General features: G+C 37.5%; 1 protein-coding gene across 1 annotated transcript in view; it reads right to left on the minus strand.

The window, feature by feature from the left end:
- LOC149577595 (ABC transporter B family member 20-like) overlaps positions 1-16,250 on the minus strand; it is a 62,101-nt gene extending 45,851 nt beyond the window's left edge. Inside the window, exons 1-4 of the mRNA XM_089824593.1 lie at positions 14,197-16,250; positions 12,444-12,498; positions 12,038-12,213; positions 11,648-11,848 (exon numbers count right to left, since the gene is read on the minus strand). Of these exons, the coding sequence (XP_089680719.1) occupies positions 11,648-11,848; positions 12,038-12,213; positions 12,444-12,498; positions 14,197-14,571 (807 nt within the window). The 5' untranslated portion in view covers positions 14,572-16,250. The remainder of the gene's footprint in view (positions 1-11,647; positions 11,849-12,037; positions 12,214-12,443; positions 12,499-14,196) is intronic.
- Positions 16,251-16,257: the final 7 nt, after the last annotated feature.

Raw genomic sequence — 16,257 nt, forward strand, 5'->3', positions numbered from 1 at the left:
CCCAGGGACGCATCCCCTGTATATTTTCAGCCGTCCCTGTCGCGGACATGTCTCGGAGACTTGGGGACACTTAGGGGACTTTGACTTTAACTCCTAGAAAAAATTAGACTTTGACTCTCAAAGTAACAAAAAATCTGGCATATGAATTTTGTTGATTCTTATATTTCAAGGTTTTGTTATTATAAGTACATGCTTTATACAAGTTGTCGTATAAATATTTTAAATTTCTCTATATATTTTAATTTTCCCTATTGTGAGATAGCCATCCCCATTTGTAGTCTCCCTCTATCCCCCAAATCGGCAAAAATATTTGCCATCCCAAAAAACCATCCCTTGCCATCCCCGTCAGGGGAACTCGGGGTAACATAGGTGTTTTCTTTTGTTTGCAGATGATTTCAGTAGAGAAACATGGGTATTTTTCCTAAAAGAAAAATGAGATGTGTTTAAAGAATTCTAAAAGTTAAAAGAATTAGTTAAAAAAGAATCAAGATGTCAAATCATAACTCTTGCATCAGATAACTACAAGGGGGGATTTATGTTCCAATGAATTCACTAACGTATCTGCTAAAAACGGTATTAAGTGTCAACTTACCGCACCTTACACCCCTCAGCGAAATATTTTTGTTAAGAGGAGGAACCATACCATTACAAAAATGGCTCAATCGAATGTTGGTGCATAGAAATGTTCCAAAAACGTTTTGGGCAGAGGGGGTGGGTATACACTGCAGTTTACATTCTAAATCAATCTCCTACACAAACCATCAAAAAGACCCCAAAGGAAGCATGCTCCAGGAGAAAACCAAATATCAATCACTTGAAGGTTAGGAACGTTTTGGGCAGAGGGGGTGGGTATACACTGCAGTTTACATTCTAAATCAATCTCCTACACAAACCATCAAAAAGACCCCAAAGGAAGCATGCTCCAGGAGAAAACCAAATATCAATCACTTGAAGGTTTTTTTAATTTTTTTCAATAGCTAATGCTCATATCATATGTGGTATTGTAACAAAATTCTGCCAAATGCAACCATTTTGCCCATACTTCGCTACTCAGAAAAATAATTCATCAAGTAATCTTTAAGCCACTTGTTTACAATTTCAGTTTGACTGTCTATTTGATGGATGATAACTAGTGTTATGGTCACGTTCCATTCTGGCTAGCTTCATCAATTCTTGCCAAAAAATATTTATGAATATGCAATCTCTATCACTAACAATCCTCTTTGGCACTTCATGCAATCTGAAAAATTGATCAAAAAAGAAGCCAGAAACTTGTGGTACTTTGAATACAGAAGGCATAGGCATAAAATGAGCATACTTTATAAGTCTGTCAACTACAACAAAAATACAATCCTTACCTTCACCTTAGGCAGCCCAGTAATGAAATCCATTGATATTTGCTACCATTTTTTATTCGGAATTGAAAATGGTTGTAACAGCCCTGCTGGAAAAGAAGTTTCAGCCTTATTTCTCTGGCAATCAAGACATTCTGTTACATGTTTAAGAGTGTCATCTTCATTCCCTTCCATGAGAATCTTTCACTAATACATCTCTGTATGTTTTCAAATACCCGGAGTGACCTGCCACCTAATTGTTGTGAACAGCAGCACGAATTTTGTATAATCACTTTTTGGTACTAGATAGATTTGTTCCTTGTAATAGATGATATCTTGCAGCACCTTATACCTTTCATCATCTATTTTACTATCTAAAACGTCACAAGCATGCTGATTTTTGACATTTTTGCTAATATGTGATCCTTCCAAGTGGCTAAAATTTATAATAGTGAACAAAATGTAGGATTTCCAATAATGCATCAGCTACAACATTATTTTTCCCTCTAACAAATTCAATATAATCTTACCCTTGCATGAAATACTTGAGTTTGCTATGATGAGTCCTCGTTGTAAATTAGCTGCCAATGAGAAATTGCAAAAAACTTCTCAACTTTGTGCATGATTGCCCACAAGAAAACCTCCTTTCCACTTCATTCAATTTTCTGCTCTCATAAGCATTGGGAAGCTTGTCTTGCATCAAAACAGCCTCAATACCAATACTAGATGCATCATATTCAAGTACAAAAGGTTTAGAGAAATCTGGTAAAGCCAAACAAGACAAGTACTCATTACCTTCTTAATATGATCCATGATCCCTTGAGACTCATCCATCCAAAACAAAGACATCCTTCTTGGTCAAACCTATCAAAGGAGAGGTTAATGAAGAAAAATTCATTCACCAAGCTTCTATAATATGTGCATAAACCAATGACGCCCCTCAATTGTGATATATTCTTCAATAGTGGCCAATCAACTATAGCTCGAATCTTTTCCCTGTAGACCTTTACTACACCATTCCCAATGACATCCAATATATAATAGCCCAATCATACCAAACTCAAACTTAAATGTTTTTGCAACAAGGTAATTAGCTGTCAAAATATTCAATATCTCATCAAGGTGACAAAAGTTCTCCTCCCACGTCTTGCTATACACTAGGATGTCATCAAAGAACACCAACACAAATTTTTGCAATTACTTGTTGACACATGGTTCATACATGACTGAAAAGTGGTTGGAGCATTAGATAATCTAAAGGGCGTCACTAAATACTCAAAATGTTCATAGTGGCACCTGAAAGCAGTTTTGTCTAAAGGGCGTCACTAAATACTCAAAATGTCCATAGTGGCTCCTGAAAGAAGTTTTGTACACACCCTGCTCCGAACTCAAATCTAGTGGTATCCTAATCTAAGATCTATTTTGGAAAAATAGATTGCTCCATGTAGCTCATCCAACTTAATACATGGAATAGGATATTTGTGCTTGATGGTCTTCTTATTAAGTACACAATAATCAATCACATCCTCATACTTCCATCCTTCAACTTCACCAAAAACTGGGTCGTATATGTCTTGCATCCAACAGCTCCCAAATAGTCCTTCTAATCCCATCCTTAAATAGTTTAAGATGACAGTAAGGATCTGTGACGGCTGGCTTGCTATCCACAAGCTCAATGACATGCTCAAAACCACAATTTGGAGGTAAACCATGGGGTAAATATAAGAATACCAAGCTATGCTTGTCTAATAAGCCTTGTGTGCCAACATGATATCGTTGTCTCGCTTTCATGGATTTGCCTGTGATAAAACACTACATTGCCCACTCATCCTCTGAATGTCGCAAAAATTATATCCCTTCTCCTAGCTAAAACAACTCTAGGTGCATCTAAAGATAAACCTCGTAATACCACCATTTACCATGTGCTGTAAAAATCAATGGTATAGTCTTAAATAGGTCAAATGTGAACTTATAGCATGCAACCATTGAATAGCCAAAACAACAGTGGACTCCTCAATGTCCATCACATAAAAGTCATTTGTAGGGGTATAATATCCAATGCCATGCTCAACCATGGAACAAGAGTTGCACGACGCAGTGTGTGTCATTCGTTGTCCTTACATGGAACTCTTCATGCTCCTCAACTTTCAAACCCTGCTTCTTTACATAGGTGCATCAATGAAGTTAAAGGTAGCCCCACTATCAATCTATACAACTCATTGTCCCTCCACAATACCCTTAATTTTGAAAGCACTATAATGAGGAGTGGTAGAGAGTTGCTATCGCACCCTTCATCTATGTCAAATCATCCTAATGCTCATCTGTGTTTGAATCTCAATATGTTTTCTCTTGTTGCGCATCCTGAAACTGTGACTCCTCAAACTCATTATCACTAGGCTCCTCAAAGATCTCAATCCAATGGGATTTGCCCCCACTCTTACACCTATGTCCAAGTGTCCAAGGCTCACCAAACAAAGCCTCTTTTGTCTCAGCTCATTCCTTGTATCATGAGTTATCCACCGGTTGGTTTAGATATCTCTCCTACTAGCTTGGCGTATTCAAGTTTCTTGTCCATTTTCTGTGGCCAACTTTGTGGTGAGGATCTTTGTGGACACTTGTTGGGAAACCTAGCCTATGGTGTGGATAACTCTATATTCCTTGCACACTTAAGAGTGTCTTGCAAGAAAGGTCGGTCAAAAGCTTTGACCCAGTCTTTAAGAGGCTCAGCCAAACCCTCAATGAACCGAAAATTCAATCTCCTTTCAAATACATCAGTAACCATAATTGATAATTGTTGAAATTCTGAAATATATGCATCAAGTGTGCCAACCTATGTCAATTGAGCCAACTCTCTAGAATGCGCCTCCAAATCCTTTCGGTCAAATCTCTCCATCAATGTAGTGCAAAAGTCATAAAAAACTATGGCACTATGTCCTCGTGTTACTAAACTGTGAAACCACCATTCATATGCAGCCCTTTCAAGGTGGAGTGTAGCAAATTTTATGGCCTCACTCTCCTTCATTTGCCCAAGCTCCCGTTGTACATTAGTTGATCCATCAAAACTAGGTATAGACGAACTTCCCAACTTTTTTCGCAACCCATAATTTTGTTTCCTGTGATTGTTCTGATTTTGTCTTGTGTGTTTGGTGACTAAGTAATCCTTGAAAGAGATTGGTTGACTGGAAATTTTGTCCTAGGGCTTATATTTAGCTAATATTTCAACATCCTCATTTTCTTCCACCAATTCTACTTGTGCATGTTCATCCTCTTGTATAAAAGTGGGCATAAATGGTCTGGACTGTAAGGATCTGCCTGTAGAATGTGCCTTGTTGTCTGTAATTTTGCTTCCTCCTCCTTCTCTATGCACCAATGTCCTACCATTCACTGTGTTATGAGCCAATTGACTCGAATACAGATTGTTATCATTCAGCAGTCTTATCATGTCTGAAAACTGTTAGTTATTTAAACAAGCAGATTAAAACTAATAAACATTTGAAGAAGACATAATACAAGTACACAGATTAATCGTGGTTCAACACAACTTGTGCCTACGTCCACACTCCAGCAAGGAATAATTATATTAATGAAATATCTGATACCATACAGTACATTGCAGCATATGTGTATTTATACATTCGCTTAAGCCTTCAACCCAAAAGCCATGAGAAAATGAATAGTCAGAGTGACCATTGGGCTTCATATCCCAACAGTCTCCCCCAAGAAGACCAACCGACACCGCCATGTACTGCAGCACAATGAGGCCTTGAGACGATCTCAAGATTGCAAGACTTTGCTCCAGCACACTCCAAATGAGCCTCCTCCAAGTCAAATCAGAGACGAAAATATCTTCTCCAATTTTTGCACCTGTGAACTCGCCACAAACACATGGTTAGAATTACCACTTTTTGCAGATTCAGAATTAATTCCTCTGTCATCTTCAGTTTCAGAGACCATTGGAATACTCACTCGCATAAACCATTTGACTGTTAAATAAACTGCATTCTAATTTTATAATTATCTCTGTCCAGATCTGTCTTGTTTGTTCCCTGCATATGAGAAAAAACTTGTTGCATTCTTTCCATCCTGCCAATGAAAGGAGCACTGTCTTGAGTGCAAACACCATTGACTGTAGAAAGAATGTTTGTATGGGCAAATGCCATATCATCTTCTATCACATTTAGGCTATGGTCCTTAGTATTCCATAACCCATATATATGAAGAAAACATTTCTGCTGACAACCCAGTCTTCCAAATAATAAACCAGTCAAACCATCATCATTTATAACCATGTTAACATATTATCCCTTGGCAGCATCATAACCAAGATTTAATTCTTCAACTTCTTTTGTTGCGGGAGATTCCCTGTCAACCGCCAGAATTGCATCATTGTTGACCTTATGGGGCACTTTTTTTTATGGTGACATTAGAAGATAACAAGATATCTTCTTCATACTGGTGTAGACCTCCCTCTTTTGCACTTCACTATTCAACTATGAGAATGATATTATCATAGATGTAACCATTGATATTATCAGCATCCTTTGCACCCTCAGAAATATTCATAACGCTAACAAAATTCCTCTTGTTTCTCCACTGCATGGTGTAGCTGGAGCTATCAACACTACCCCTCCATCTTATCTGTGGTAAGAGTATCAACAGGAGAGCTAGCTGGAAGTCCAACCGCTTCAGCCTTATGCCAATATTTCACTGCTTTGGTGATGCTTGAATTTCTATCCCGTTGCTTTCTCTCTTTTTCATTTGCCCCTTAACCTTCTTGCACAGAAGAAACTGCTGTTAATGCATTCCACTCTGCTTCTATTGCTGCAGTCTGCAACAATAAATCATCAAAGTCCTTATTCTCTGCCATGCCAAAGGCTTCTGGATCATGTGCAGCCTTGAGCCAAGGGCTTTCTCTGGCCTCCTTGAGCTCTATCATCCCTGCGCTCCTTAGATCTTCAGTTGTCGGGCACCCAAAATCCTCTTATGATTTCTTTTCACCAAGAGGAAACTTTTCTCTCAAAATGTCATACATTTTTGCAAGATAAAGGTCCTCTGAAGAGCTCTTCCCATCATTCTCTTTTTCCTGCAAAAAACTTTCTTCAAAAAACTCTCTCTTTTTCAAAGTTGTCTTTTTCAATATTCATTATGCAACACAAAACCTCCAACTTATAGTGCATACAAAACAGTTGGTCTGTGAGTAGGAAATTCTCTTCCTTCAACCTCATAAATCTTTCTTGTTGGAACTCCTCCTGAGTTATATAAGCACCAGCTTCATCAACTTCATCATCGCTTTCTTCAGCATCCTCCTCTTCAGCCTCAACTTCATACTCACTTGCTTAAGCATCATCCTCTTTAGTGGAATCCAAATTTTGAAGATATTTTTCGATGATAAAATCAGCATCATCATCTTTTTCTTCCATCTCTGCTCAACCTCACCAAGCTCTGATACCAATTGTTAGTTATTTAAACGAACAGATTAAAACTAATAAACATGTGAAGAATACAAAATACAAGTACACAGATTTATTGTGGTTCACCACAACTTGTGGCTACCTCCACACTCCAGCAGGGAATTTTTATATTAATAAAATATCTGATACCATACAGTACATTATGTGTATTTATACATTTGCATAAGCCTTCAACGGAAAAGCCATGAGAAAATGAATAGTGTGACCATTGGGCTTCATATCCCAACAAAAACATCTTCACTTGATAATGAGGCTTGATCTGAACCTGCCATTGTTCCTTTAAATTTTTCCAAATTGCAACCACCTTTTCCTTGCATGCAACAAAACTCAGTAGGGTGCCAAATCTTGCAGCTCTGGTACCACTATTACATGACATCCCCAAATGGGGTGCTGAAAAGGAAACAATAAATTATGCAAACTAGGGCAAATCTGATAACAAAAACTATTACAAACTAGGGCATAACTCTGGAAATTTATGGGCATATAAATATCTTCATGACAAACCCAAAATTCTGGTCAATATTTCAAATCTGATTTTTGCAGCTAAACAAAATATGGATTAGAGTATTCCTGAACTTCAGATCAGAATATTTTCTAACCCTAGCTGACATTCCCAAACTGATGATAGGCTCCAGAATTGACCAGCATTAAGTCTGACATTGATGCTCTTTAACAGTTGTCCACAAAAAACTCTGAAATAGGTGATTAGCAGTACTGAATGTTACCAAATTTGAGTCTACAGCACTAATATTGTCCTTAATTTGGCCTCTAGTCCTGATGAACACTTGCAGCCCAAAATTAGCAATGTGCTAGAGTTTCACAAAGTGTACTTCTTCCACCAAAACACACCCTTCTAACTAGGGTTAGCCAATATGTCTCACCAAAATCAGGGATACTCAAGTGTTTGAATCTAAGTGAGCCCCTTAGGGTGTTTTATAGCACCTTCTAAAAAGATGAATCAATCTCCAGCCTTGATTTTCCACTTCTCAATCCTACACACCAAAATAAAAACCTAGTGTGTACCAATGAAACTTTTTGAAGCTGAGGCACACCTTGACTTTTGTCATTATGTTTTATTAAGTCAATTAAGTACATAAAAAAGGGGATAACTTAAGTCCCTTGGCTAGACATCACTTAAGTTGCCTAGAAAGGCGTGCCTAACTTACAATAAGTTCACATAGAAATAACATAAGTTCACTTAAGTTGCATCAAAAGAAATGCACTTAACTTAAAATTAGAATTTAGAACAAGTCAAGGACTTCATTTTATACCCAGTGATGCTCTATGTCCTCTTCCTCTTGGGTAATCCAAGGAAAGGACAACCAACTGTTGGTAATTGTATTGGTTTGAGCTGGAGACATTACACAAGGAGAAGCTCCAATAATGAAGATGTTAAAACAAAAAAAAGACGAACAAAAGCCAATACAAAGAAAGAATTAGTCTCCTTCCTATTTTGACCGAGGCTGAATCAAGCCTAAGATGGAGTCCATCGACAGATCAAATAAAGAGTAGAATAATAAGCATATTGTGGAAGTATGTGAAGCTGCGGTCCCTTGTCCAAAAGACACTTGTTAAGTTAATTATGTTTCTTATCTAAAAGATGTCATCCCGTAATTAGAAGGTATCTTTAATGTTTATAAATCATCGGTTCCAATAAGATGATAGAAAGATACTTTGTGGAACCAAAAAGATAGCTACAAAACCGCCAGAGGGTTATTTCAGGAAACATTTACTAGAATGGAGGTAGAACCATTATTTATTGCAAAATTTGACGAGAGGAGAGCCTTCTTATAATGAAGATGTTAAAACAAAAAAAAGACGAACAAAAGCCAATACAAAGAAAGAATTAGTCTTGAACTACCTGCAAATCCAAATTCCAAAGTAAGTATTATGATATTGTAGCTGGAGCACAAATAACTTGGTAACCACTAAAATGGTGGAAAAACTGGAGCTAAAATGAATCAAACATCCAAGTTCTTACAAGGTATCATGGCTGCAAAGAGGACACCAACATCTGGTAGACGATCTCTAGTACGTTTTCATATACAAACATATCAAGATGAGAATTGGTGCAATGCCATGCCTATAGAAACTTACCGTGTTTTGCAATATAAGGGCAATTCATGGAGGCAAGAAGAATCACAAATGCCTACACCATCATTAAAGATGGAAAGGAAATATTCAAATATGTCAAAAAAAATCCAAGTATGGAAAGGAAGAAGTGGGCAACAATCTCAAGGTATGCTGGTTTCTCATAAGCAATTTTCAAGGGAACTAAAAGAACATAAGGTATTATTTGCAGAAACGAAAACAGCATGCATAAGAGAAGAGATTTTCAGAATAAGGCTCTAAAGGAGATAGATTGTGAAAAAAAGAGACCTATTGTTTGATAATGGGAAAAAAAATTATGGAATTCCGTAAGTGGGTAAAGGCTGTCCTTTCACTGAAAGATAAATATAGAGAGTTTAATATTTCTCTTTAGCTGGGAAGAAGGGATGAGGACAGCATGAAGAGCGAAGGACACAGTGAAGGTGGCTAACATGCACAATATTGCACATGAGTTGGCTGTGATTAAAGACCACACATACGACAAAGATGAAAATAGAAAGAAATATGAAGATAGAATATCCACAAAGGTTGTTGAGAGTGGGCAATTTACAGTCCATCATGCGAGCACAAATTATAAGAAAAAAATGGAAGAAAAGAAGAATAGTTGAATACCATGTCTGCAAGGCATGAAGAAGAACTAGAAAAAGTGTTTGTTTGATCTTTTGATTCCCTTAGTGTGTTCATTCAATGTGCAGAAGAAACAAAGGTAAAGAATGCACAGAAAGGGGGAGAGCACAGTCCTACATGCTCATTTGTATACGAAGTGAAGAGGTAGAACAAGAAGGCAAGGTTGCAGCAGCAGTTAAAGAGCTGTTGGTGAGGAAATGGCAGTAAAAGAGGATTGTCCTCAATTCAACATGGAGGCAAGAGAGTGAAAAGGCCACGGTAATGGAATGTTCTCAAACCGGCATACAAGAGGGAGTCCATTTGTGAAACAGGAGGTAGTAAAGAATCCTCTTACAAGCACAAGCGAAAAGACTAGCAAGCTGAATAAAGTCACTCATGTGGCATAGAAGTAAACAAGAAGATAAAGATGGGGATAACATTTTCTGATTTCCTAATAAAGTCGTAGAAAAGGAAGTATCTATTTTTAATAAAATTATTGTGAAAGATGGTAAAGGAATATAGCGGAAGGAAGTGAGAGTGAAAAGGCCACGGTAATGGAATGTTCTCAAACCGGCATACAAGAGGGAGTCCATTTGTGAAACAGGAGGTAGTAAAGAATCCTCTTACAAGCACAAGCGAAAAGACTAGCAAGCTGAATAAAGTCACTCATGTGGCATAGAAGTAAACAAGAAGATAAAGATGGGGATAACATTTTCTGATTTCCTAATAAAGTCGTAGAAAAGGAAGTATCTATTTTTAATAAAATTATTGTGAAAGATGGTAAAGGAATATAGCGGAAGGAAGTGGGATTTATTCCCTTAAAAACAAACAAGAAAGATGGTAAAGGAATATGGCAGAATGAAGTGGGATTTATTCCAGCTAAGTGTTGGAAAGAGCAAAGAAAGAAATATTTAGAAGTATTTAATTCAGCAATGAAGTTAATTGAGGAATGTACACATTCCAAAGGGTGGTTCTACCATTCAGCACCATTTGTGAACCAGGCTCGCAAACTTCCTACCCAACATGTATGATGCAAGAGCACCTGGTCATTCCTTCCTAGCCTGCTAACAGTTTTTGTTTGTTCAGTTTTTGCATTGATATTTCTATTAGTTCCATCTTCTTGGGTTCTCTTTTGTTGCTGCAGAAGCTGAGGTTATATGTTATTTTGTAATTTTGTATAGGCACTTTCGTCTTCCAGTCATAAGGATTCCCTGCTGTTATTTTTCCATGTGTGGTATCTCTAACCCTGAACATTATTTGTTGGCAGTTACACCCTTAATGCTAAATAGGTCTCACCTATCTTTAAACCCCATATTGATAACTGATTTGTTTTAGGAAAACAATATGGGTTTTTTTTAGTTTGTTAATGATTTATTTATTTTTCACAGGACAATTTCTTAATGAGATTAGAAGAATAATTATTATATTTTTCTTGTTTGAGAATTAGAAAACATTATTTCCTATTTTAGTTTTTACGTGGATTATTTTATTTGACTAGAACTGGAAATTTTTATGTTTTAATATTATTGCTGTTCAAAAGAAAGTGCATGAGAAATACTAAATATAACATTATTATCTTTTACGAGTATAAATTTTTTTAGAAATATATATTCATGCAATAAGATATTCATTCTCATAAGAGATGAGTTCTTATGAACCACCACTTATACAACATAGGTCAATGAGTTTGACTCAAAATCCACACAGTTGGAAACTGATAGCAATACTTGCTTTGGAAAATATCTCCTACTTATCAATATATATTCAATTAGAAAAATGTATTATTATTAATTGCTATTTTACTTTTTAGGTTCTTTATATTCACTCTCTTCCCTTTAAGTTATCATTATTATAATCATTACTGATCAAACATCCCCACTCTCAACTCCCCTGTATGCTCAGTTTAACAGCTTAATGCCAAAACCTAAGCCACCCCTTCCTAACAAACTAGTACTCACTGTTTACTTTTAAGGTATGTTGTCATATCCTTGACAGTTATAAAGGGAAATATGCAATTACAAAATAAAACTCTACTCATCTAACAAGGTAAAAACCCAAGAAATTAGCCTAGCCATTATCCCTATTCAAGAACCAAATTAAACAATCTAACTGAAGAAATTGATTAACCTGTTCTGCAATGCTAGCGGCTTCAGCATATGCATCTTGAATGTTTTCGGCAAGCCTATGAAGAAAGATATTTGAAACTCCTCCTGCAGCCACAATAAATGGGCCAGTAGCTAGAGTTACAAGAGCAACTTGCCAACTGTTTATGAATCCCACAGCAAGACCTCCAAAAAACGTTGCCATGTTATGCACATAATTTCCCACCTGTTGCAACAACAGGTCAGTTTGTCAATATTGTAACCTCTTACCAACCAAACCTCGAGTGACATACAATAGGATTTTTCCCCAGGGAACAGGCACATTGGTTTCTCGATAAAAAGTAAATTAATTAATTGATAAGCGTCCATTAAAGACCTTTGTCTTTTCAATAATATAGGAGTTATGGGAACATACTTTCTCACTCAAAGCAGATTGAATAAGTAGCACATCACTTAAGACTTGGCTCACTATATCTCCATTATTTCCATATGTGTCAAAAAAACTCATGTCCTGGTTCAGCAATACTTGAACATATTTGGACCTGATGACTGCAGTCTGCCTTTCTCCAGTAAGAATCCAACATGAAACCTCTGTCAAGAACATTTTGCAGAAGCCATATCAGCAATACCATGAAAAAAATGTAAAATGCACCTTAATACCCAAACCACATGCACATTATACAGAAACAAAAAAATAAAGGACAGCATTGAGCCTCAATATAGTTGAAACGTCCCAGGCAAAAAGCAACAATCATGCTTTGCTGGACTCCAATCAAGATAAATGAAAATGAGATTGATATTGTAGACAGGAAGAAGCTTACCGATCCAACCAGCCACAAAAACGCCACCCGCTATGTACACAATATACAAAGCATGCTGCAGAGAAGCAAGATCATCTTACAAATATAAGTAACTGAATTCATTAAGTTCTAAACAATATGTCCAGGTAGATAACATAAATTGAGCAAAATGGGAAAAAAAATAAAAAGGAGCAAACCCAAAAAATGAAACAGCGTGCTTTATTAATCTCTTTAGAAGGAGCCAAAGTATGTATTTGGGCTAGGCAAATCTTTTTAGAAATGATTTGATTGAGAGATTTAAATTCCATACAATTTATCAAATAGGCTATGAAGAAAATGTGAAACTGTAGTTAAGAATGTAACTGATAGTAATATGTTCAGAAACAAAACAAAAAATTGAAAATTGAAACGAAACAACACGTTCAAAGTGCTAATAAAACAGAGAATAACATAGTTCCATGAAGTTTCAGAATGGAGAGCCAGGGGATGCAGAGTTGGATTTCGCGGAGAGAGTGACTATGTTACAAAATTCAGGGGTGGTAGGGAAATTGCAATGCAAATATAAAATAGTATTTGAAAAAATTAGTTATAAACAATAAATGATATACTTTGAGTGACAGATTGACAGATAATAAAGAGTCATAAATGAATAAGACAAGTATCTGCCTTTTTGGTTGAAACCCAAATCGAAAAGTTCAGTCTTTTGAACCCAAAATAAAATGCTCTGAGAATCTGAGGTTTTACTAGAGATAAAACAAGTTCCAAGACACCTAACTTGAATTTGTTGATAAGAGATGCATCCGCACAAGTGTATTAGATAAAGTTTACCTGCTAGATGAGATGAGCAACCATGATGTACTTATTACTGAATATAAAGTGTCAAAGAATGCAGTTTAATTAATTCCAAAAGGCAGTCATAAACATACAAGTAGTTCCTCAATTTTGATGGAAAGCGAGGCAAGAAGCTAAGCATTGTTCAAAACCTTAATTTGCTGCCTGTAGCTGCTAGAGCAATATCTGTTGAGAAGCATATGGATCTATGAGGTAACTTTAACAGTTGCTCAAGTAGCTGAACAAGAGCCCTTCGCTTAAGAGTATGCCTCTCTCCATTTACACAACCTCGTTCAAAAAGCTGGATTAACACCAGCGCACCACCCATAGAATTAAAATAAACATTGAAGCAATTCACAAACAAGAGTCAAATCTGGGGACTCCTGCCGTCCCCAGTATGTCCCATCTACTAGGCGTCCTGGGGGTGGCACTGAGTTGCCCCTAGCTGCCCCTAGAGAGGGAACATCCCACAGTTTGGTTTTTTCATAGCAGGGATTTCTCCAATACATTTCCACCAGCAGGTGGAAGTAGAGGAACTAGGGAAGTGGACAGGGCGAAGTCGGCTTCGAACAACAGACCAAATAATTCTTATCAAGGAAAAAATACACTAATAAAATCTGAAGAGCATTTAAACCTATGGCCGTTTCAAATTTGCAGGAGTTATCTTTTTCATTAACTAGATAACTGAATTTTTACACATTCAGCTGACCAAATCAGAGGAGAATCCATCTTCCGTCACAACCAACATGGAAGATAGGAATATAGCATGACAACTTCAGCTGGAAGAGAACCAACTCAGGTTGAGTAGTTTACAAAGGAGCGTGTGTCAATATTGTGGGAATAAAGAAAAAATTTAATTATCTTTTTCCTCATGCAAATAGATGGAGATAGATTTAAGACTTGTGTGCAAAAAACATAGACACAAGTAATGAGTAAAACTAACCTTCGTAAACTCATCAAATACTTGATCCCTTGTTAAATCCGGTCTTAAGTGGAGGAAGTTTATGACCTTCCCAAAAAAGTGCAAATACACCACCAGTGCTGCACCATGCGCTGCTGCTGCCAAGGATCCTACAATCATCAAAACACAATCCAACCCATCTGCACATGCAAATAGCCTCAAAAACGGCACAGCTGCAGGAGGTGGCTCCATGTCTTCAGTTTCATCAACGGCTCCATCATCTTCAACTTGTACAGCCTCTGCACTGGAATCCAAATATGGGGACGGTGACTCTGGCGGTTCAGACACTTCAGAAACTGGTGTCAAGGGCTGTATGTGCGGCGGAGACCACCCAAACAGACCTCTGGAAATCATCATATTAAAGTCTGAGAATCAAGTACACCTCTACAAAGGAAAATCACAACCTACTAAAGAAACCCAAAGATATCTGTCCATAGAAAGGCCCATCTCCTCAGAACTGCTGAGCCCAACTATCAGAAATTACCAACTGCTATTTCTCCAACATTACATGGCCAGTCACCAAACCACAAGAGGCGATAGCTCAATCACCGCCAACTACAAAATCATTCTCTTATCTTTTGCACAAAACAATTACATCTTCCCAAACCAAAAGACTGAAACGTGTTGAACCAACAACCCTGGTATCATCGTCAAAGTTATCCTGCCTACATGGAAATGCAATATGCCACGATATCAAATGAAACACTAATAAATTTCTGCATCCCCCTTCCAGCAGAATTACGGGTCACCCGGTTCTACGGCACTTTCAACCAAACGAAACAGCCGTTAAACGCCCAATTCAAGGGAAAAGTTGAACGGATAGTATCCGCGAACATGCCAGTGAACTTTGTGCGGGCTGATTGCAATTGTTTGATTAAAAAAGTTTCCTTCTAGAGAAGCTAAGAAACATTTTGGCAACATTTACAGTACATCAAAAACCATTACATCTGTGTTGACAGTAACAGCAAGATCATCAAGCCTCTCAAGATTTGACTCGGGGTTAAGACGGAAGTTAAATGACTTAGGTCGAAAACCTGGAGTTGAATGGCCACTGCCTTCAAGAGCAGTTGAGCTTGGTAGATGTGACAGAGGAGATAACTTTCAATAATTTCATGACCTAAAGGGAGTTAACGAAAAGGACATGAAGACCATCAGACGAGTAGAAATCCCCCTGAATTATGCTCTTTCATCATATTTCATAGTCTCATAGAAGTTCCTTTCCTATACAATTGTTCCCTCCGTGCCTCTCGAATTCAAAAACCAATTAAAACCCTCAAAGCAATCAAATAAGCCATTCCAAGTATCATCCCTCCAATTGTGAAAACAATTCAAACACACCAAGCTGCCCAGTTAAGGGTTTCAGCTACAGTTCTCTACTACGAACAAGTCGAAACCCAAAACGGTACTCAATAACGCGCCGCAAGAAACACATTTATTCAAGCAACGTAACCCACAAGAAACTGCTTCATCAAAACCATTAAATTCCTTTAACAAACGTTACTCCATCTTAAATCCCAAAAATTAATATCCACTTAAAATCAAGCTCAACCCCACTACAGTGTCATCTGAAGGGACCCCATAACCGCATTCGACGAAGCCAAATGTTTTCCTTCCAAAAGAGGCCACAACATTGCAGAATTTCGGAAGGCTTAAGGAGCTTAAGAACCTGTTCAAGAAATTGACGAACAGCAGTATCCGCAGAAGTCGAACGGATCCACAACACGTACACAAATATGGAGAATTTATGTTGTGCTGAAATGAAATTGGCAAATCCCAACCACTAAAGCTTCCCCAAACTACCCTACCGACTCAAAAATAATGACAAGCAAATGAAGCTCGCTGTTATGCAATCGCAAGACTCGGTCAAATCCAATCCCTTTATGCTCTTCCTATATTTTTTTTCTCCTTCACTGACAAAGAATCGAAACAGCTACTTCTTCCTTACGAATTTGACTGTGTGTTGCATGTCAAGCGCGCTGGTGCGATTCGAACAGCCGACCTTAGTGCTTGCCAGAGTTATAATTTCATTTACAATTGATTACC

The sequence above is a fragment of the Cupressus sempervirens genome, chromosome 1 (genome assembly GCF_028749045.1).
Source record: "Cupressus sempervirens isolate cs-2001-9-10 chromosome 1, ASM2874904v1, whole genome shotgun sequence".
Classification (NCBI taxonomy): Eukaryota; Viridiplantae; Streptophyta; class Pinopsida; order Cupressales; family Cupressaceae; genus Cupressus; species Cupressus sempervirens.